The sequence below is a fragment of the Tachyglossus aculeatus genome, chromosome 19, assembly GCF_015852505.1.
Source record: "Tachyglossus aculeatus isolate mTacAcu1 chromosome 19, mTacAcu1.pri, whole genome shotgun sequence".
Classification (NCBI taxonomy): Eukaryota; Metazoa; Chordata; class Mammalia; order Monotremata; family Tachyglossidae; genus Tachyglossus; species Tachyglossus aculeatus.
In genome coordinates this window covers 28,876,827-28,899,619 of record NC_052084.1, presented here as the reverse complement: position 1 = coordinate 28,899,619, position 22,793 = coordinate 28,876,827, and the positions used below count along the sequence as shown (strand labels likewise).

Sequence of the window (22,793 nt, the reverse complement as noted above, 5' to 3'; positions counted from 1 at the left end):
TCCAGTTGGGCAGCAAGTTCCAAAATGAACATGGAAGTAAGCGCCGGGGGAAAACCTCCCCAAACTGACAAGCTTTAACTCGCACTTGAAAAGTCACAGAAAGGGGCAGAGTCCACGTCCTTAATTCATACCTAAAAGAGACGTATTTATTTCACTAACAGAAATTAGACTCTTCCTGAAGGCAGAGGCCAAAATGTTGTCCAATACTTAATCTCTCACTTGAGGCAAATTAGGTTTCTTTTCAATTTACGGACATCCCATCATGTAACTCCCAGTAAAACGTCTTCCAAATATTAATCGATGAGTGCTTACTATGTGCAGAGCACCATACCAAGCTCCCGGAGAGCACAATATAACAGTGTTGGTAGACACATTCCATGCCCACCGTGAGCTTAAAGTCTAGAGGGGGGAGATAGACATTAATATAATTGTGGATCTGTGTATTAGTGTTGTGGGGCTGAGGAAGGGGTGAATAAAAGGGCCAAATTCAAATGCAGGGGCCCAAGGGCGAAGAGGAAATGAGGGGTTGGTCAGGGAAGGCCTGTTGTAGGAGATGTGCCTTCAATAAAGCTTTGAAGGTGGGGAGAGTGGTTGTCTGTGGGACATAAAGAGAGACAGCATGTTCAGGCCAGAGGCAGGATGTGAGCGAGAGGTCAGCGGCGAGGCAGATGAGGCTGAGGTACAGTCAGTAGGTTGGCATTAGAGGCGTGAAATGTGTGTAGGAGACTAGCGAGGTGGATTTGCAGTACAATACTCCTATAAGATCAACGCTAAGACAGCAAAATAATTGTGCATTAAACTCTCGCATGTACATACGTGGGAGCAGTAGGGAGTTTGGTGGAGGGGTTTACAATCTGTTCCTCTGTTTCCCGCTGAAACAAAATTGGGGCAGCGGGCATGTGTAAAGCGACTTTGAAGAAAGTAGTAGACTGCCTCTATTTTACTTGTACATATCTATTCTATTTATTTTATTTTGTTAGTGTTTGGTTTTGTTCTCTGTCTCCCTCTTTTAGACTGTGAGCCCACTGTTCGGTAGGGACTGTCTCTATATGTTGCCAACTTGTACTTCCCAAGCACTCAATAAATGCTTTGCACACAGTAAGCGCTCAATAAATACGATTGATTGCCTCCGTAGCCCCTCTCTAAACAAAGGCACAGCTCATGACTGTTCGCTGTGTAAAACTGATTGATTTAGGAACCCTTTCGTACTTCTGCCCAGAAATGATGGGCTCCTTTTGGGAGCGACATTCAACATCGCATAAAATGTGTACCTGATGGCAGCGAGCCAAAGGTGAAGATGCTTCGGATACATGGACCTCAGCACAGTGCTCAACGCTTAGTACACTGCTTGGCACACAGTGAACACTTAACTACTACTATTAATATTATTCAGGGCCACAAAAATGCACGCTGCAAATTCATCTGGAAGGATGAAAAGCAGCGTGGCTTAGTGGCAAGGGCCCGGAGTTGGAAGCCAGAGGTCATGGGTTCTAATCCTAAACCCGCCATTTGCCAGCTGTAAGACTTTGGGCAAATCACTTAACTTCTCTGGGCTTCAGTTACCTCATCTGTAAAATGGGGGTTAAGACTGTGAGCCCTATGTGGGACAACCTGATAACCTTAAATTAACTTATACCTTAACAAATACCGTCATAATTATTATTATACCAAGAAATTCCACTCAGTCCAAGAAACCCAAGCTGCAAGGAAACAGCCAGATGTAGACCAAACAATGAGCTCTGACAGGCAGTCAATCAACATCATCGATTGCATGCTTACTTTGGGCAGAGCCCCGTATTAAATGTCCTCGGGAGACTGGAAGACATGATCCCCTGCTCTCAAGTGCCTAAGGTGGAAGGACTTTATGGTAACTTGAACAATGAACTGTTTCATAAACGACGGTTGAGAAGCTTTAGATTACAAGATTTCATCTCTCAGTTGTCATGTTTAAAGCCCATTTCAACACATTCCCGGAGCACAGTATGATCATCACCTGAGTTGGATGTCTTGTGGGACAGGGACTGTACCCAACCTGATTAGTTTGTATCTATCCCAGTATTCAGTGCAATGCCTAGCACATAGTAAATCAATCAATCAATCAATCGTATTTATTGAGCGCTTACTGTGTGCAGAGCACTGGACTAAGCGCTTGGGAAGTACAAGTTGGCAACATATAGAGACAGTCCCTACCCAATAGTGGGCTCACGGTCTAGAAGGGGGAGACAGAGAACAAAACCAAACATATTAACAAAATAAAATAAATACAATAGATATGTACAAGTAAAATAGAGTAACAAATATGTACAAACATATATACATGTGCTGTGGGGAAGGGAAGGAGGTAAGACGGGGAAGATGGAGAGGGGAACGAGGGGGAGAGGAAGGAGGGGGCTCAATCTAGGAAGGCCCCATGGAGGAGGTGAGTTCTCAGTAGAGCCTTGAAGGGAGGAAGAGATAACTCCCTCCTGCGTCATACTGACTTGCTCCCTTTATTCATCCCTCCTCCCAGCCCCACAACACTTAATTTATTTGTTTACATTAATGTCTGCCTCCCCCTCTAGACTGTAAACTCGTGGGCACGAAATGTGTCTTTTACTGTTGTATTGTACTCTCCCAAGTGCTTAGTACAGTGCTCTGCGCCAAGTAAGCACTCAATACGACTGAATGAACAAATACCATTTTTAAAAAAAGTACTGCCGAATTCCCATCTCTGCAAGCCGTTTTGTTCAGAACAAACTCCATTTTTTCAGTTCTGGCTACGGCTCTAGACTACCAGAAACCACAGGACCAAATCGGCAGAGCTAAGAAAGAACGATTCTTTTTAATAAATCTGACACTACCTTTGATTTGGATTTCCCAGCCTCCCGGGAAGAAGACATATCTTTGATTGCCTCTGGAGGCATGTAATTCACAGTGCCGACCTGTTGGCCGAAGAAGACACGAAAAGGAAAAGGTTATGGCGTTTTCCCCCCGAGTCTTTCGTCCGTTCACTTCAGATGCTGAGAAATCTGCAGTTACAGATCGGTGACTAGATCGCTTTTTATACGTTGTGAAAACAAGCATTTTGACAAGAGCCGACATCCGTGACATCCAGGAAAAAAGACATGGAGGTGACAGCCTCTATCACTGAACTATCACAAGAGAGGTTCGGATAAAATGCACGAGCTCACTTCAACAGAAGGAATTCACTTCACCCAGCGTCCTCACGTCAAAGGTAAATGATTTCATAGATTCACACCGCATAGACTGAGCCGCACATTTACTGGAAGTTATCACCTAATGGCCATCTTCCTTCACTCAAGCTGCCTCCTATACTAGACACCTGGGTATTATCATCTTGTTTTAACCATAAAAAGTGTCTTGCAAACTCATCATCATCATCATCAATCGTATTTATTGAGTGCTTACTGTGTGCAGAGCACTGTACTAAGCACTTGGGAAGTACAATTTGGCAACATATAGAGACAGTCCCTACCTTACAGTGGGCTCACAGTCTAAAATGGGGAGACAGTCTAAAAGGGGGAGACAAACTCATCTTCATTGTGGTTGATCTTTTGTCATTTACTACATTGGCTATGATTGCAAATGAGAAGAATTGTGGCCTAGTGGAAAGAGCAGAGACCTGGGTTCTAACTCTAGGTCTACCTACCACTCCTCAGCTGTGTGGCCTTGAGCAAGTCAGTTTACTCCTCTGCACCTCAGATTTCTCATGTTTAAAATGGGAAATATCCGTTCTCCCTCCCGCTCAGACTGGGGGGACGCTTGTGGGACAGGAACTGTACCTGACCCGATTAACTTGTATCTATCCCGGCGCTTAGAAGAGTGCTTGCCCCAGTGTAATTGCTTAGCTAATGCCATTACTACGATTCTACTTTTAACTTTTTGGCTTAGGAGACAATCACAAGCATTGCGCAGATTTTTTTTTCTCTTACCTGGGAATCCTTAACGATGCTAGTCACATCTGGCTGCATTTGGTTTGCAATGCCAAAATCGATGAGCTTTAACATTCCATCGACTATCAGAAAGTTAGCCGGCTTTAGATCGCTGTGTACGATACCTTCAAAATAAGAATTAAACGGGATCAAACCGTGGCATTTATTGCACACCTACTGCGTTCAGAGCACTCTATTGAGAGCTTGGAAGAGCACAGAAGAGTTAGAAGACACACTTTTTGCCCCTGAGGAGCTTACAATCTAGTAAAACAGATTATAAATTACAGCTAGGAGGATTGAGAGGGCAATTATAATAATAGTAATTGTGGTATTTGGTAAGCGCTTAACTACGAGCCAAGCACTGTTCTAACCATGGGGGGAGATACAAATTCATCAGGTCAGATACAGTCTCAGTCCCCCACTGATGGTCTAAGAAGCAGAGAATTGAATCCTCATTTTCCAAATGAGGAAAAGCCACAGAGAATTTAAGCGACTTGTCCAAAGTGACACAACGGGCAAGTGGCAGAGTCGGGATTAAAATATGTATGTAAGCGCTGCAGGGATTCTGGGAATTCTAGTGCTCGGATGGTGCAACGGGACCGAAATGGAGAAAAGAGGTAAATCGGGTGGGGAGATGAGAGATTAGTCAGGCATGGCTTCCAGGAGGAGACTAGGGCTTTGAATATGGGGATATCCGTGGTCTGCCGGATCGGAAGCGGTAGGAATTTCCGGGTGGGAGCAGAGAACAAGCAAGAGGTAGGTGGTGGGAGAGATGAGAATGGGGCACCGTGAGTTGGTTAGTTGGGAAAGAACAAAGTCTAGGAACTGGGATGCAGCGGGAGAAGAAAGGGGATAAGGAGCTAACATATGGGAAGCATCATGACTTAGTGGATAGAGCTCCAGCCTGGGAGTCAAAAGGACATGGTTTCTAATCCCGGCTCCACAACTTGTTTGCTGTGTGACCTTGGGACAGTCACTTCACTTCTCTGGGCCTGTTACCTCATCTGTAAAATGGGGATTAAGACTGTGAGCCCCCTTGTAGGGCAGGGATTATGTTCAACCTCAGTCACTCGTATCAACCCCGGTGCTAGTGTCTGGCACGTAGTAAGTGCTTACCAAATACCATTAAAAAAGAAAGAAAGAAAAAATAGGACCTCCTCCTAATCCCTCACCACCACATCGCTCTATCGAAGGGTCCTGAGTAGGAAAATAATTTAGTCTCGCAAACAGAGGGAAATTTCCATTTCTGCTCAGATTAGAGGACAGGGCCAAAGCATTGGCACTGTGGACAGGAAATGCATCCATTGATTGTTGTAGTGTACTCTCCCAAGCGCTTAGTATAGTGCTCTGCCCACAGTAAGTGCTCAATAAATACAACTGAATGGAAATATGGACGAGATTCCTGAAAGACAAACAAGGAAAGAATTGTAAACTCTTGGAGGGGAGGGATTGTGTCCAATTCTATGGTATTGGGCCCTCCCAAGCGCCCGGATTTGTCTGCATATAAATACGGGGAAATACCGTGCTGGTGGATCGTGTGAACAGCTTCCAACATATTTTCCCAGTAGCTCTTCCGTTCCCAGGTGTTGATTGTCTTTTTCTTTCTAAGCCAACTATTCAGGTCAATATTTCCACATTCCATTACCATGTAGATGTGTTGGTCAGTGATTTCACTGGAATAAAAAAAAAGTTGCAGTATAACGTTATCTTGAAATAGATTAAGCATCTCTTCATGGAAAAATGATTAAATTTAAATAAGAAGCAATGTGGTTTAGTGGAAAGAGCACAGGCTTGGGGGTCAGAGGACGTGGGTTCTAATCCCAGCTCTGCCACTTGTCTGCTGTGTGACCATGGGCGAGCCACTTAATTTCTCTGTGCCTCAGTTGCCGCATCTGTAAAATGGGGATTAAGACTGTGAACCCCACATGGGACAACTCGATTACCTTGTATCTACCCCAGCGCTTAGAACAGTAAGTGCTCAAGTAATGGTTCTTAACAAATACCATAATTATTATTAAATTAGGCACTGAAGGAACTTTAAAAAGATGCTCTTACAAGTCATAAAGGCGGATGATCTTGTCGCTATGGGGTTGTAGTTTCTTCAAGTGAGCAATTTCATTCTGATAGCTCTCGATTGTTTGATGATCTGCTTCTTCTAAATTCACGTGTTTGATTGCGTATATCTGCTTCTTGTCATTCAAGACTTGAAATACCTGAGACAGAAGAGTCACAGACCTTGAAGCACTTTAACCCCCCCCCAAATCTTATCCCCCTCACTCCTTAAAAAAGCCAAATCCTACCCATCCACTTCCCAACGTGGCAACCCCGCGTGAGGTAATCTAGATTGAAGCACAGGAGAGAGAAGGCGGGTAAAGCCCAGTTCCAGTCCCCGCTACTTTAGTGATGTTTTGAAGAAGTTTTTTCACACCCCGAGAAGCAGAATGGCCTAGTGAGTCTGAAGGACCTGGGTTCTAATTCCGGCTCCACCACTTAACTTGGACGAGTCACTTAACTTCTCTCAGCCTCATCATTTTACCTCAACCGTAAAATGGGGATGAAGAACGTGAGCCCGACGTGGGACAGGGACTGTGTCCAACCTGATTAATCGGTATCTACCCTGGTGCTGGCACACAATAGGCGCTTAACAAATATCATTAAAAAAAAAAACTGGGTCACAGGTGGGAATTAGACACAGACCCTGTCCCTCGGGGGTTCACAATCTAGTCGAGGAAGTGTGGGGAGGAATTGGAGACACGTTGTGAGCAAAGAAAACTGAGAAAAACAGGATTCCTGAAGCAGGGTTCAGGGAGAAGTTTGTTTTATATCAGTGCAAAGTCTGTTTCTTGGGATGATTATAAAGATGGTCCTGGACTAAAATGGAATCGGTGCAGTCATAAAATTATAAGCTGTTATCCATCACCTTGTTCTGTCAAACATAATACCTTTAGGTAGGAGTCATGAGGGTTTAAGACAAAAGCATCAGACTAGTTGTTAAGCATTGACAAGAATGCTGGGGAGAATAAACAGATAGAAAATAGATTTTTCAGCAGCTGGTTGGAAGTTACCGCGGTCAGTTTAGATGGAAACAGAGATAATGTCCATTTATCAGCGTTAAAAACCAAAAGCAATCCGGAATGACTAAATGACAAAGAACACAGTTGAACAGCGAGCTAAAGTCGCTTCCTCTGGTTTGAAATCAGTGCATTTCACAAGGTAATTTACCTTACTTGAACCTCCACTTCCTATTTGTTTCAATATCGAATACACTCTTCCTTTCACTGTAATGCATTCATTTGATGAAAATGATGGTGGAACCTGAACAACAACAACAACAAAAATTGATGATACGGTATCTTTTCCAAGTAAATGTACCATTTTTAGTCACTGCGTTTAAAGTGATGAAACATCAGATTCACATTTGAACAGTGAATTCTCAGTCCTTCCCCTACCAAAATGAAAGAGTGAATGCTCTATGCTTCAAATGGAGAAATAGGCTTTGATTTTAAAGGCTAGTTGTCTTTAACAAGATTGATTTTTCTTCACAGCATGCCAAAACACTTGAGGGATGAAAAGGAACTGGGTCTCTGACAACAAAGAGAGAGCAGATCGGGTGCGTCAATTACTACAGAAAACCTTGATAGGTAAAAGGAAATTTTGTGCCTGCTCATTATATCCGAATAGTCCTTGAACTCAAGCTCTTTGACTAAGGCTTTGTTAAGGAAGGATGAGCGTGAACGATGAGTGGTTGCTTGCTTAAATTTTTTCAAGGAAAGGAGTCCTTTATCAAAGGTTTCTTGGGCCCTGAAGTATAATTTCAGTTCTCCATTCTGATCTCAGCTGTTCCTCCCTACCATTGCTCAGAGGAGGGACAGCAGGGAACTCCATCCCTGTCCCACATGGAGTTGGGAGAAGCATGAAAAGCAGCGTGGCTTAGTGGAAAGGGCCCGGGCTTGGGAGTCAGAGGTCGTGGGTTCTAATCCCGACTCCGCCATTCGTCAGCTGTGTGACTTTGGGCAAGTCACTTCACTTCTCTGTGCCTCAGTTCCCTCAGCTGTAAAATGGGGATGAAGACTGTGAGCCCCACGTGGGACAACCTGATTACCTTGTATCTATCCCAGTGCTTAGAACACTGCTTGGCACATAGTAAGCACTTAACAAGTACCATTACTATTATTATTATTATTCAGTTGGTGATACTGGAAAGGGTTGAGTAACAACCTAATGGGATTCTAAAAGCAAAACACCAAAAGAAGTGGAGGGTAGGGAGGCAGTGAATGAAGGAGAGAAGCAGTGTGGCTCAGTGGAAATAGCACGGGCTTTGAAGTCAGAGGTCATGGGTTCAAATCCCGGCTCCACCAATTGTCAGCTGTGTGACTTTGGGCAAGTCACTTCACTTATCCGTGCCTCAGTTCCCTCATCTGCAAAATGGGGATTAAGACCGTAAGCCCCACGTGGGACAACCTGATCACCTTGTAACCTCCCCAGTGCTTAGAACCGTGCTTTGCACATAGTAAGCACTTAATAAATGCTATAAAAAAAAGAGATGAAGTGCAGGTTTCGATCCATTCACATAAATTTTAAAATGGAAAATTTCAGCCACAAAGCAGTCAGAGATAATCAAGTTACCAACAACAACAGCAACAATAATATCAAGGGATTTGATAAGAGTTTACCATGTGCTAGTCAATCAATCATTGGGATTTATCGAGCACTTACTCTGCAGAGCACTGTACTAAACCCTGGGATAATATGCAATACAATATAGGCAGAGTGGACAGTCTCTTTCGCACACAGGGCTCAGCGTTCAAGAGGGTGATAAAACAGGTGGTTAATCCTCATTTTACAGAAAAGTTAAGTGACTTGCCCAAGGTCACACGACAGACCCGGGACCAGAATCCAGGTCTCCAGACTCCCGGACTCATGCTCTTTCTACTAGGCAGGGCTGCTGATGCTCATTTCCCACGCATTAGGAGCTCCACGAAAACATTATGCACAGTTGTTCATGGGCTAATAATAAGTCATTCATGCAATTGTATTTATTGAGCGCTCACTGTGTGCAGAGCACTGTACTAAGCGCTTGGCAGAGGACAACACGACAGAGTTGGCGGACACCTTCATACCTGAAAACTCTGGAATGGAGTCACTGGGGTCTGGGTCTGGAGGAGGGAAGGCTGCTTGAAAGGGGTGGAAACCAGGCCCCCCGAAGGGAAGATGCTCTTCACCACTGGAGTTCGAAAACTGGAGGAGAAACGATGACGCGATTTTGAGAAAGAAGCCCGTAGAAGTCCGAGACTTTTGAACTTTGAAAATTTTAAAAGATGTTAGGTTATATTTGGACCAGAAAACGTGGAATTAATAATAATAATGGCATTTGTTAAGCGCTTACTATGCGCTGGGCACTATTCTAAGAGCTGGATTTGTGGAGCTGTGACATGCTTACACACACACACACACACACACACACACACACACACACACACACACACACACTATTTCTCTCTCTCTTTTAATCATTTTCCATTCAAGGAAGTAAACAAATTATTCCAGTCAATTACAGAGGTGGACGTGAAATTCTCAATTCAACGCAAGACGTTACCAGGCCATATAGTCATCCACTGTTTGACTACTCGGTGTGCTGCAAGTGAGCTTGGACTCCTGCTTTGTTGGAACCGCTTCGGAGGGTGGTGTCCGTTTTGAAATAGGCCCGGCTGGAGGCTCGAAACCGGGACATTTGTGCTGAATTCAGAAACAAAAATGGAATCAGGAAACCTCCGTGTCCAATATTTTGAAACACCTTACTGTGTAGGGTCAAGGGGACAAGGAGGGAAAGGTAAGAATGTTGAATGCGGGACACTCCCTGCTTTGACGGCTTGCCAAACCTCAGATTTGAGAGTGCTTGCTTTGGCTCGTTGCGGGCAGGGAATGTGTCTGTTAATTGTTATATTGTACTCTCCCAAGTCCTTAGTATAGTGCTCTGCACACAGTAAGCACTCAATAAATACTACTTGCTGGTTAGTGTAGCACAGTGGTTGTCCATCCGCCACCACATCAAACAGAAACCCCTCACCAATGGCTTTAAAGCAGTCATCACCTTGCCCCCTCCTACCTCACCTCACTGCTCTCCTACTACAAGCCAGACTGCACACTTTGCTCCTCTAATTCATTCATTCAATCGTATTTATTGAGCGCTTACTGTGTGCAGAGCACTCTAATGTCACCCTACTCCCTGTACCTTGTCTAAATCGCTGCCAACCTCTCACCCAAATCCTGCCTCTGGCCCGGGACGCCCTCCCTCTTCATACCCAACAGACAATTTCTCTCCCCACGTTCAAGGAATTGAAGGCCCATCTCCTCCAAGAGGCCTTCCCTGACTAAGCCCGCCTTTCTTCTTCTCCCCCTCCCTTCTGCATCATCCTTGCACTTGGATTTGGTCCCTTTATCCCCCCCGTCCCTCGGCCCGACAGCACTTCTGTACATGCCCGTAATTTATTTCTATTAAAGCCTGTTTTCCCGCTCTAGACTGTAAGCTCACGGGCAGGTAATGTGCCTGCCAACTCTGTTATATCGTACTCTCCAAGTGCTTGGTACAGTGCTCTGTACAATTGATGGACTGTAGCTCTGCAGATTGTCTCGTTCCTTTGGAAACTGTAAATTCCAGTGTTTTTCAGTGTCACAGAGAGGTGGGGTGTCCTGGGCGGAGTGTCTGCGCCCTCTTAGAGGTTTGCCAGCTACGTCCTCAAAGGGACTGCCTAACAGCTATCGGGCCGTCAATTGTATTGAGCACTTACTGTGTGCAGAGCACTGTACTAAGCGCTTGGGAGAGTACAATATAACAGAAACATTCCCTGCCCACAATGAACGTACAGTCTAGTGGGGGGAGAGAGACGTTCATGTAAATAAGTGACAGTAAGTGCTGTAGGGCTGGGAATGGGGGGATGAATAAAGGGAGTAAGTCAGGGCAATGCAGAAGGAAGTGGGAGAAGAAGAAAGGAGGGAAGGCCTCTTGGAGGAGATGTGCCTTCAATAAGGCTTTAAGGGGTGGTAGGAAGAGTCCTTATCTGTTGGATTTGAGGGTACAGATCCAAGGGCATAAGCGACGCAGAAGGGAGCATGTGAGACAATAGCCCTTTTCCAACCCGTGACCAAGAAGAGCCATTTCCTTGCCAAAACAAACCCAATCTCACCCAGCTGTCCCAATACACAGATATTTACATCCACCTCTAGGAAAGTTACCTCTAGGCCGCTCTTCAGGGGCACTTCTGGGACACGCCATTTATTTGGAAACGCAACAGGGTTTGGGTTCAAGGACTCGGATTTTCGACTACTCCCAGGAAAATCAGGCTGCCTCTGCTTCTGGTTGCTTTCGGCCGGCTTATGTTCAGGCTGCGGGGTTTTCGTTTCTGCAATCAGATTTTGTGCAAGACACGGATTTGTGCATTCCGACACCGATTTTAGTTCAAGTTATAACATCAAGGGGGTGCAGCCACAGTTAACTACCTCCATCTCTCAAAGAGAAAGGCGTAGCTTTGTTCGAGCAATTCCCGACTTGCTCTTCGACAGGGCTCTCTGCCGTTGACCACCCTTATAAACTCTGTTCCAGAAAGTTCTCCAAAACTTTCAGTTGACAAACTTGAAAATTGGTGCCTTTCTCAGAAAGTTAATATGCATGCCCGTTTTTTTCTTTTCAGACTTCCTAAGTAATTCCATATAATATCAATTTCCTTTTTGGTGCACTTTTATTTATTTGTTCCAAATACAAACTCAGACGTAAGGATGATACTAATAAAAACCTGGATTCTCCCTCAGATACCTTATTAATAATGGTAGTATTTGTTAAGCACTTACTATGTGCCCGGAGCTATACTAAGCTCCGGGTTTGATACAAGCAAATCGGGTTGGACACAGTCCCTGTCTCACATGGGGCGCTCAGTCTTAATCCCTTTTGACAGAAGAGGTAACAGGCCCAGAAAAGTGAAGTGATTTGCCCAAGGCCACACAGCAGTCAAATGGCAGAACCAAGAGTAGAACCCAGGTCCTTCTGACTCCCAACACTGGGCTCTATCATTAGGCCATGCCGTTTCTCGAAATGGAGATCAGAAAAGCCACTTCCGATAACGATTCTCCAGAGAGCCCAACTGGTCTTGCACTAACATAAAGAAGACAGAATTCAACTTTGGAATTTTTAGAGCTCATTAGGTACCAATAGAAACCACTACTACTACTAATAATGGTGGTATTTGTTCAGTGCTTACTATGTGCCAGGCACTGTACTAAGTGCTGGGGTGTATACAAACAAATCGGGTTGGACATAGTTCACAGTCCTAAAAAGCACCAAAACACATGTCTCAGATCCACTGATTTTCATTTTTATCAGAAAATCCAAACACTGGCAACTCAAACCCAAGTTGAACATGAAAATACACTTTTAGTGATTTCCTGTGTCTGCTACTCAGGCATGGTTGCGGTCCAGTTCCTCAGGGGAACAGGTGGCTCAATTGGCCCCTAGCTGCTGTGCAGAGCATTGTGTTACACGCTTGTTCCTTCAGCGTTTCCTGGAACCGGTGGATTCAATCCTTTCCCAAGAAGCAGATCACAGTCCAGGGGAAGCTGACACATAGTAAGCACTTAACAAATATTATAAAAAACAACAACAAAATTGCTCAACCCATCATCATCAGCCTAATTGTTTTTCCTCAGGGACATCGTCACAGATTTTCCATACTAATCCGTTCCTTTTGGAGGGCTGAAGGTTTGTCTGCATTTTTTTAAAGGTTAAAAAAAGGAAACCAAAACAAAAGCAAAAAAATGAGAAGATTGTACATTAAGTCTCGGGAGGAAGGTTGGTTACAACATTTCATAGACCAGGCTCTCACTTTAAAATCCAGTTGTTTCCTCTCCTTTTCCAAACACCACGTTGGACTTCTTACCTCTTTTAACTGGAAGACGTGCTTCAATTTTATTTTTTAGTGTTAAAGTTGAGTCATCAGTAGTTTCCGAACTCTTTTCATCCGATACCTAAACCGTCATCGAGTCGATGTTTTGAACCGATCAAATGAAGAAGAAAATATCATCAAAAACTTCAAAATGCAAACCAAAGTACATTTCCAGTAGTCCGGTCAGCTGTATCGATTTTTTTTTACTTTCACGCTACTTTCCCCAGAACCAAAAAAATTGCCTTAATAGAATGATTAGAGTCAATGATCGCCCAGGGATCCACTGAGGTGTGTATAAAGTTCAGCAAAGGAAAACTAGCTATGGGAAATAAACACCATGCCAATTAGGTCAACCGCTTTTTACCGGGACATCAGTCAATCACTAACCCATCAAGCAGGACGAAATGGAAGGACTTTAAGTTTTGAACGCTCTGTGACTCACGACACTGGAAAACTTTCATGAGTCAGTCTTAGGATCTACTTCCTGTGTGGGTCATTTTCTCTACCGAAAACCAATGCTTTAACTAGATACGGTGACATCAGAGAGTTGTGTCTGGAGACAAACCCAAGCTGGAGTCCTTAAAACTGGGGCTACAGAAAGGTTTGGTCTATGGAGGGCTAAATGCAGCCCAAAAAGTCAGGTAACTGGCGACCAAAGGGGCTAGAACTGAAGCCTTCACGGAGCCGACTCTTCAGCATCATGAGACCTCCCCGACCGAGCTGGAAAAACAGGAGCCTTATTATAATAACAATAATAATAAACGGGGTGTCAATTATAAAAGTGGGAGAAAGGACTTATGAGGGGAGAAGTACTGACTTTCCCCATCCCCACCAAAATCTCCAAGGAGACAGAAGAAGGAGAAAAGGATTCAATGGTATTTAGAGAGTTTACTGTGTGCAGAGCACTTGGGAAAGAACAATACAATAATAAACAGACACATTCCCTGCCCACAATGACCTTACAGTCTAGGCAGGGGGGAAGAATCTTACTGGCTCAATTAAATGCAGAGAGAAGAGAGAACCTTACCTATACCTATGAAATGCCCTAGCCTCTTATCTTAATGTGCTTCCTAGGTTCTGGTTCAGCAAAAACAATCCCATCCATGTCTCAGGTCTCCAAACAGTCCAGCTGAGGAAGGAGAACAGAATTACCTTCAAATTTCTCAGATCGTAAGAATCCACACCGCTTGGTTTGGGTTCGCGGGAGGCTGTGTTTGAACACTCTGCTCCAGTCGTTTGCCTGTTACCAAAGAAACAGCACAGGGTCAACATCTCACTAATGTCGAGGCAGACATTATTTCTGTAGCGTTCCTTGAAAAGAACTCTTGTTACGTTCTTACAATGTTAAAAATCTTCAGAGTTAGGGAGACAAACGGAAGTAACTTGATTTGAAAAATAGCAGGGCCTGGTGGGAACAGCACTGCTTTAAGAGAAATCGGTTCCGTTCCCACAGTGCAAAAATAAAAACCTTCAGAGTTGGGGAGACTCAAACAGAAGTCACTTGCAAATAATTTGAAAAGTAGCACAGCCTAGTGCAAACAGCATAGGACTGGGAGGACTGCGGGTCACGAAACCTGGGTTCTAGTACCTGCTCTGTGGGTCAGTCACTTTCCCGTTTGCTCTTCTCCTCAGACTAGCAGCCCCATAATCTGATTGCACTGGTTCGACCCCAAGGTTTGGCCCAGAACAAACCCTTAAAGACACAATTATTATTTTTAATTATTATATAAAAATAATCTTGATTAAGAACTCACTGATTTCTGTGAGGCCAAACCTCCCACAACTCACATATTTTAACTAATAATTATGGTACTTATCACGCACTTCCTATATATCACGCACTGTTCTAAGCGCTGGGGAAGATACAAATTAATCCGCCAGAGCAATTGCAGAGCCAGGATTAGAATCCAGTTCCTCTGATTCCCAGGCCTGGGCTCTTTCCACTAGGCCACGTTACTTCCCATCCAATCAAATCAACACCACCACAACTGCATTTACCGAGCACCTCCTGAGTACTAGGCACTGTACTAAGTACTTGGGCAACTACAACAGTAACAAGACACAAGACCCCCTGACCTCAAGGAGTTTATAATCGTAAATACTCCGTTTCACATCAGGAGAAAGTCATTTCAGACCTTGCCGCTTCTAACTCTGGAACTCAGGCCACACCACCTTTCATTAAGTTGCTTCCGATCAAATGGGTCAAGGGTATTTATTAAGTGCCTACTGTGAGCAGAGCACTGAACTAAGCGCTTAGGAAAGTATACAACATATCGGAGTTAATAGATGCAATCCCTGCCCACAAGGAGCTAACAGCCTGAGGGAGACTTATGCATCCCTTATTTCTCTTCGTTACATGACCACTTTTCTTCTTCCCACTTCATTGCAAAAGCCATTCAGTTTCAAAAGTTGCAATAACCTTTTAGAACACTATTGCAATGATATCTGCAAGGTTGGCTTGCCTCTATCTCCAGGAATGAAGCTGCAACAGACTGAATGATTATTGCCAGGATCCGTGCTACCATGGGGAGAGTGGAGGCAAAGTTCATCAATTAATGGTGTTTATAGAGCGTTCACAGTGTGCACAGCATCATACTAAGCGATTGGGAGAATACCATATAATAATTTAATAGGCACATTCCCTGCCCAGAGCCGGGATGAGAACCCAGCACTTCTGGCCACGCCGTTTCCCTATTTTCTCCCAGGGTTTACAAAAATGCTTTGCTCACAGTAAATGCTTAAAAAACAATAGTCCTTCCACAGCCGCCAGATTCAGAATCCTGGCACAAGCTCCCTGGCACGGGAATGCTCGGAGATTTGTTTCCATGAGTTGGCCATTAAAGGCAAACTATACGGCTGACCTATATGCGACGGTTGAGAAAGATCCACGCTGGGACTTCTAAGTCCTGGGTTAATTTGCACACCTGCACATCCACAGTGAATTTCACTGTGTCAAGGTGCCATGAGGATTATCCGAGCCTTCGATAGCTCAGTTGGTAGAGCGGAAGACTGTAGAGCTCAGTAGTTAGTCACCCCTAGGTCGCTGGTTCGAATCCGGTTCGAAGGACTCATCTTTGTCTCCCCCTTCTAGACTGTGAGCCCACTGTTGGGTAGGGACTGTCTCTATATGTTGCCAACTTGTACTTCCCAAGCGCTTAGTACAGTGCTCTGCACACAGTAAGCGCTCAATAAATACGATTGATTGATTGATTACATGCAATGGGGAAAGGATTTTGTCCTAAAAAGTAAACAAACTGAGCGTACATCCATAGGGCAAAGGGAAGAGACAGTTTTAATTACGAAGCGTGTCATTTCAGCTGAAATACCCACCTGGCCTTTCATTTTTCACCCTATCAATCCATCAGTGGTATTTATTGAGCATTTACATATTTATTACTCTATTTATTTTACTTGTACATATCTATTCTACTTATTTTATTTTGTTAGTATGTTTGGTTTTGTTCTCTGTCTCCCCCTTTTAGACTGTGAGCCCACTGTTGGGTAGGGACTGTCTCTATATGTTGCCAACTTGTACTTCCCAAGCGCTTGGTACAGTGCTCTGCACAAAGTAAGTTCTCAATAAATACGATTGATTGATTGATTTACCATGTGCAGAGCATTGTACTGAGCGCTTGTATTTTCTAATACAACAGAGTAGGTAGATATGTTCCCCGCCCACAGAGACTTAATTTATCATTTGCTTTTAGCGTAAACGCCCAAGCTCGTAGAACAGCGATCAACTACAAGTAGGTCGCTGTTGACGATATTTCTTTTCATAATAATAATGATAATACTAATCATAATAACAGTAACTGTGGTAGTGGTTAAGCGCTTACTGCTTAAGTGCTGGGGTGAATACAAGCCACACCGGGTTGGACACAGTCCCTGTCCCACAAGGGGCTCTCAGTCTCAATCTGCATTTTCCACATGAGGTAACTGAGGCCCAGAGAAGTGACTTGCCCGAGGTCACACAGCAGACAAGTGACGGCGCTGGATTTGAACCCAGGTCCTTCTGATTCCCAGGTCTGTGGTCTATCTATTAGGCTACGCTGCTCGGGTTTGACAGCGTGGTCCCAGGGTCTAATGAACGTGGGTGTCCTATTAGAATTCCGCAGTGGTGACTGCTCTGATCCTATCAGCGCGTTTCAGAGGCCATTTTAATTCAAGGCCGCAATCTCCCGAAGGAAAAAACACGGTAGACCGAAAAAGAAAACGACGTACCTTTTTGTAAAACTTGGAGCAACCGGACCATCCGTTCTCACTGTGTCAGTTGGGCTATTCAACAGTTTAACTGGGACCCTCCCAAATGGACATGCCTAGAAGTTATTTTAAAAACCGAACTAAGTGAGAAATTAAGCCAGTGAACCCCCATTTCTCATACCCCCGCGTCCCCTGCCCCAACAGACAGATTTTTCTAAATCATACCAGTTTAGGCTTGCTGAATGGCTTCAAGAGATTTTGATTACTCAACCCTTTATCGACATCTTGAGGAGATATGTTCTCCCTAAACAGAAGGAAGGAAGTTACTGAACATTTCAAAATTTCTCTCTAGGTTGTTTTTTGTTTTTTTTGACAGATTGGGATTTTTAATCGGTTTTCTTACCCATTCAGGAATCTGGCTCCGTTTGTGGAGAGTCCTCCGGAATCACGGCTTACGCTCCTGCTCTGTAACTGTCCAAGTGGGTTTGGAAATGACTCTTGCGAGGGTAAAGTCGAAGAGACTGAAAAGAATGGAAAATTTTAGTGGGCATTATTAAAGGACTGACCGCCAAAGGAACGATGCCTGAAAACAATTTCTGGATCTCTCAATCACGTGAGGAGCTATTTATCAGGAAACTGTTTCCGTTCGCCCTCATGACTGTAAGCTCGTTGTGGGCAGGAAATGTGTCTGTTTGTTGTTATACTGTACTCTCCCAGGGGTTTAGAACAGTGCTCTGCAGAGAGTAAGCGCTCAGTAGAAATGACTGAATGAATTTGGCATCTTGCTATGGGAATCGGATGGTCCCTACCCTCTAGGAGTTTATAATCCCACCATCGGCTTTAAGGCGTTCGATCAGCTCTCCCCCTCCCAACTGACCTCCAATCTCTTACTCCAACAAAGACTGCATATAATAATGATGGCATTTATTAAGCGCTAACTATGTGCAAAGCACTGTTCTAAGCTGCATATGTCGCTCCTCTAGTGCCAATCTACTCGCTGTAGGTCCTTCTCATGTCTCGCCTCTGAGCCCATGCCCACCCTCCTCCCAGACCTTCCCCTCTGTCACACTTAAAAAACCACCACTCTCCGCACCTTCAAAGCCCTACTAAGATGGTTTTGTGCCCCCCTGGAGTATATCTGCCTAAGACTAGGTATTAAATACCTAGGAATTATAGAAGCAAAGTAAACCGGAGGATTTTCTCCAACACTCCGCCTCTGAGCAGACTAATGATCCAAGAATGCCAGGGTCAGGGATTTTCCGAGACTGTAAGCATATTGTGGGCCAGGAATGTGCTGCTATTTCTGTTGTAGTGTACTCTCCCAAGAACTTAGTACAGTGCTCTGCACATAGTAAGCGCTCAGTATATACCATTGATTGAAGTGTTGAAGAAGTACCATCGATTGATTTTCTGAAACGCGACAATGATGGTATTTGTTAAGCGCTTACTATGCGTCAAGCCCTGTTCTAAGTGCTGGGGTACAGACAAGTTAATCTCCAAGAGAGAAGTTCCTGTCTCCTTCTGAAAACAGTATCAATTATCCTACTTAAAAATCGAAACAAAGCTGAAAAGCATTTCTTGCTTCGATCTGCTTTTACGTAACACCGATAACACGCACACAATATATTCTTGAAAAGCACTGAGAACATCCAAGTAGTTAGTGGTAGAATCTCGCTATCCAAGTCAGGTCTGAATAACAAAATTTAGCTTACTTATCCCAATCTCTCCTAAACCTCTGCTTTGTCAAATCCCAGGCAAGATGGAGAGCGTATTTTCAAGCTAACAGACTCACCAGAAAAATTCTCCTTTTCCTCCTCAGAAAGCAACTGCCGTTTTCCCAACTTCAGATTCTGCATGGCCACTTCCAACATCTCTTGGGGGACTGCACCACATTCCATCGCTTTCTGAAGAAGTTGTTTACTTTTTTTGAAATTTCCTACGAGGCAATTTACATTATTTAGAAAGGATTAACGTCCATCTCCCCCTCTAGACTGTAATCTCATTATAGGGAGGGAATGTATCTGCTGATTCTGTTGTACTGTACTCTCCCAAGCTCTTAGAACGGTGCTCTGCACATAGTAAGTACTTAATAAATGCCACTGACTGGATGCTACTCCAATAATTGCTACGCAGTCTAAATCCCAGTTTACCCAGAAAGCACGTGCCGAGAATAAATGGTACTCGTTTTAACAAAAAAGCACATATACCCATTCATTCACTGAGCTTCTGCAGTGTGAAGAGTCAATTTATCCGAGTGCTTACCCTGCAGAGGGAGTTGAACCACGTGCTTGGTAAAGTACCATACGACAGTCGATAGATGTGATCTCTGCTCACAGGGAGCTTACAGTCTGAAGGCAGAGACAGACACTAAAATAAAACACTGTAAACAAGTAGGAGAGTCCAACAAAAGAGAGAGACACTGCTTCTCAAAGCGCAATCGAACCTGAAGGCCTAACTCCACTGAAGGGGGCAAAACTACATGTGGAGTGGCGCTCAACTGGTTTCTTTCTCTCCTGCCTCAAATTCATTTCTCATTAGATGTGGTTCCATATTGAATTGTTTGCCAACATAGATTCTCCCTCATTGTCATGTGGCAGGCATACTGAAGAACACCGTTTCCTACTCACCCTGAGAGAGTTCAAACTGGGCAAAAGAGATGTGTACGAAAGCAAACTTCTTGCAGTTTGCTTTGGCCATCTGAAAGTGGTCACGGGCATCATCCGGCTCTTGAATTCTGTACGACGGTGTAATAGTGAAGAAGAAAAGGTGTCGTTATTAAAGGAAACTGAAATCATGAATCATAAGAATTGGCCTAAAAATCCCCGAAATCCTCCCATCTCCATGCTCTGTCAAATGCCAATTCCTCACGTACGTATCCAAGCTTCTCAGTCCTTTCAAATATGCAATTTTCAACCACTTTTCAATTTTAGCCCATAAAACAGAGCAGTAGTACAGAAACCCAAAATACCAAATGTCAAGGACAACTTTTGTGATGAACGTTGTGGGGGGAAAGGGAAATGAGAGAAAAGATATTTGCATTTGTTCCATTTTTGAGGCTTTTATCATCAGTGATCAATCATAAATGGTCTCCTATAAACAAATTACTGAAAGTAGGATTTTTGTTTAGAAGGGGCTTAGGGACAACTGATTCTTCTATTTACATCTTCCTTTTATCTCTTTCCTCAAAACAGTCTATATATATGATTACACAGGTCTTCAGCAAAATGGGAAGGCTACATTGTTTTCCAGTACCAGTGACAATATTTTGCCCAATCGAATATAGCTAAACATTGGGGGGCTTCATACAATTTATCACATAGTTATCACACAATCTCCTAATTTTAAGTACAGTAATGCAGGTCACAAGTGGGCAGAAAAGAAGTTTTAAAAATACCGTCCTCGATTTCACTCCCCAACTTGGGCTCGTTAATTAACAAAGGATTTTTTTCAAGCTGAGCTTACCCATTATGGGCAGGGAACGTATTCACTAATTCACTGTTGTACTGTACTCTCCCAAGCGCTCAGTACAGCTCTCTGCACGCAGTAAGTGCTCAATAAATACCATCAATTGATTGACTGATTAAAAAGCCATAGCTTAAGCCCACGTAGCGCTGGAGTTGCATTCTTGGGAAATGTGACAGTTTATGAATCGCCAAGTCAGTGATAAATAGGAAGTCCTGGAAAGTCCATTTTTCCCCTCAGCATTCTCCCCCACCCCCATTAAATCTCTCAGCTTCCAGGGATTCCCGGAAGGCTAAAATTGGATGGAAGGAAGGAAGGAAGGAACAAACACCAGGCTAGGAATCGAAGCTGTTGACACACAGACTCCCAATTCAACCAGAAGCCAAGACCCTAACTGGGCTGTCCCACGCTGTCCAAGAGGTCAACTTGGGAGCCTAGGGTGGAGGGATTCCCTTCCCACTCTCTTCCCAAAATGACAAACTAAGTCTCTAGTCCATTTCATCAGCAGGTGGGAAATGGGGTCTGTCAACCTTTCCATTTAAAAAAAAAAAAAAATTCTCACAGACATCGCACCTCACAAATATTATAAAACGTGCTCTCTGGAAAATTCTTATACTTACGCTTTCAGCTCGGCGAATCTCACTTGAATACGGGCAAAACTCTCATTCTGACCATACTTCTCCGGAGGAAGCGCTCCAATTGCTTGACTATAACGGCCAATCAGTTTATTTAGCAAACTGTCATTCTGAAGGACCCCGTTTTTCTCTACTTTGAGCAAGAAATTTAACCAATCCTCTGGGTTGTTGGCAGTCATCATAATTTGGTTAACAGTCCCTGAATTATCTGAGTAGAAAGGAAAATATTTAAGGCCAAATTTGTGACCGATCCTTTAGAGAGAAAGAAAAAGACTAAATGTCTAGTCAATTCTTAAAGCTGTATTCCTAATTTCAGATCATCTACATTAATAAATACATTACATAGAGAAACAACAGTGCCAATAGTCTTTGGGTAGTTGTGCTCTTGAGATAATACACAGATTTAGTTTCACTAATTCTGAATTTACACATGTGAGAAACAATAAGGACCACAGATCTGAAATTACTTTTTTTTTAAGAGGGAGGAAAACGAAAGGTGGTAATGAACTTCAAGGATGTACATTATACACCAGTACGAAAGGCTATTGAAACAATTTGGCCACGGTTAATAACATTAAACTGAAAGAAATCTAAATTGACTTCTTATCACAGAGCGCAAATGTATTTAGGGAAATGAAGAATGCATACCTGTGGTATCGGTAGAGATCTTAGTCGAATTGAGCTCGTCAGTGAGGTCTTCATTTTTAAATTTGTTTTTGAGATCTCTCACTTTGTTCATAATAGAGGTGATCGTCAGTCCGCCGCCATTCAAATCTTCGACCTCCATTTCTACGACCGAGGGGAGGGGGAAAAGACAGTGTTGAGGTCGTGGCCGCCTGATTCCGAATCTGCCTCAGGATCAACTTCAAGAGGAGCCTCTATTCTGTTTTTCTGCACTTTCCCCATCTCTATCTGGACGCCACTTATGAGGGAGACCAGCAAGGTGGAAAGCGAAACCTCACACCGTAAGCTCGCTGTGGGCAGGGACCACGTTTATTGAGGTATTGTACCCTCCCAAGCGCTTAGTACAGTGCTCTGCACAGGGTAAGCACTCATTAAGTACGACTGACTGACTCACAAGCCTGCTGGAAGACCCAGTCCTCTTCATATCCAACCTAAAACGGACAGCGGGATCACAAGACTCAGGCAAGTGAGCTCGATCTCTGTGGATTTGTCTTTGAAATGAATTATTCCATGGGTCGCGGCAGCCAAATCAATCAATCGTATTTATTGAACGCTTACTGTCTGCGGAGCGCTGGACGAAATGCTTGGGAGAGTTCAATACAACAGAATTTAGCAGACACCTTCCCTGCCAAATAACAAGCCCTCAGGCCCTCAAGACGTTTCTTATAGTCTCACTAAAAGAATCAATCAATCAGTGGCATTTATTGAGCACTTACTCTGTGCAGAGAACGGCATTAAGATCTTGGGAGAGTACAATATTACAGCATAACAGGCACGTTACCTGCCAACTACGAGCTGACGGTCTACAGACGTTAACAGAAATGAATGAATCACGGATATGGACGTTAAGTACCATGCAGCTGAGGAAGGGGTGAATAGAGGAAACAAATCCAAGTACAAGGGTGATTAAATACCATTAATAGGCAGGAAAGATTAGGACATGCCAG

At 43.8% G+C, this 22,793-nt stretch overlaps 1 protein-coding gene across 1 annotated transcript in view; it reads right to left on the bottom strand.

Moving 5' to 3' along the window:
• TTK (TTK protein kinase) overlaps positions 1 to 22,793 on the bottom strand; it is a 33,881-nt gene that overhangs the window by 6,319 nt on the left and 4,769 nt on the right. The window contains exons 2-18 of the mRNA XM_038761212.1: positions 21,811 to 21,951; positions 21,148 to 21,370; positions 19,693 to 19,799; positions 18,858 to 19,001; positions 17,469 to 17,586; positions 17,291 to 17,369; positions 17,087 to 17,181; positions 14,018 to 14,105; positions 12,860 to 12,947; positions 11,166 to 11,332; positions 9,529 to 9,668; positions 9,053 to 9,170; positions 7,155 to 7,247; positions 5,988 to 6,145; positions 5,454 to 5,605; positions 3,933 to 4,057; positions 2,841 to 2,921 (exon numbers count right to left, since the gene is read on the bottom strand). Of these exons, the coding sequence (XP_038617140.1) occupies positions 2,841 to 2,921; positions 3,933 to 4,057; positions 5,454 to 5,605; positions 5,988 to 6,145; positions 7,155 to 7,247; positions 9,053 to 9,170; positions 9,529 to 9,668; positions 11,166 to 11,332; positions 12,860 to 12,947; positions 14,018 to 14,105; positions 17,087 to 17,181; positions 17,291 to 17,369; positions 17,469 to 17,586; positions 18,858 to 19,001; positions 19,693 to 19,799; positions 21,148 to 21,370; positions 21,811 to 21,951 (2,117 nt within the window). The remainder of the gene's footprint in view (positions 1 to 2,840; positions 2,922 to 3,932; positions 4,058 to 5,453; positions 5,606 to 5,987; positions 6,146 to 7,154; positions 7,248 to 9,052; positions 9,171 to 9,528; positions 9,669 to 11,165; positions 11,333 to 12,859; positions 12,948 to 14,017; positions 14,106 to 17,086; positions 17,182 to 17,290; positions 17,370 to 17,468; positions 17,587 to 18,857; positions 19,002 to 19,692; positions 19,800 to 21,147; positions 21,371 to 21,810; positions 21,952 to 22,793) is intronic.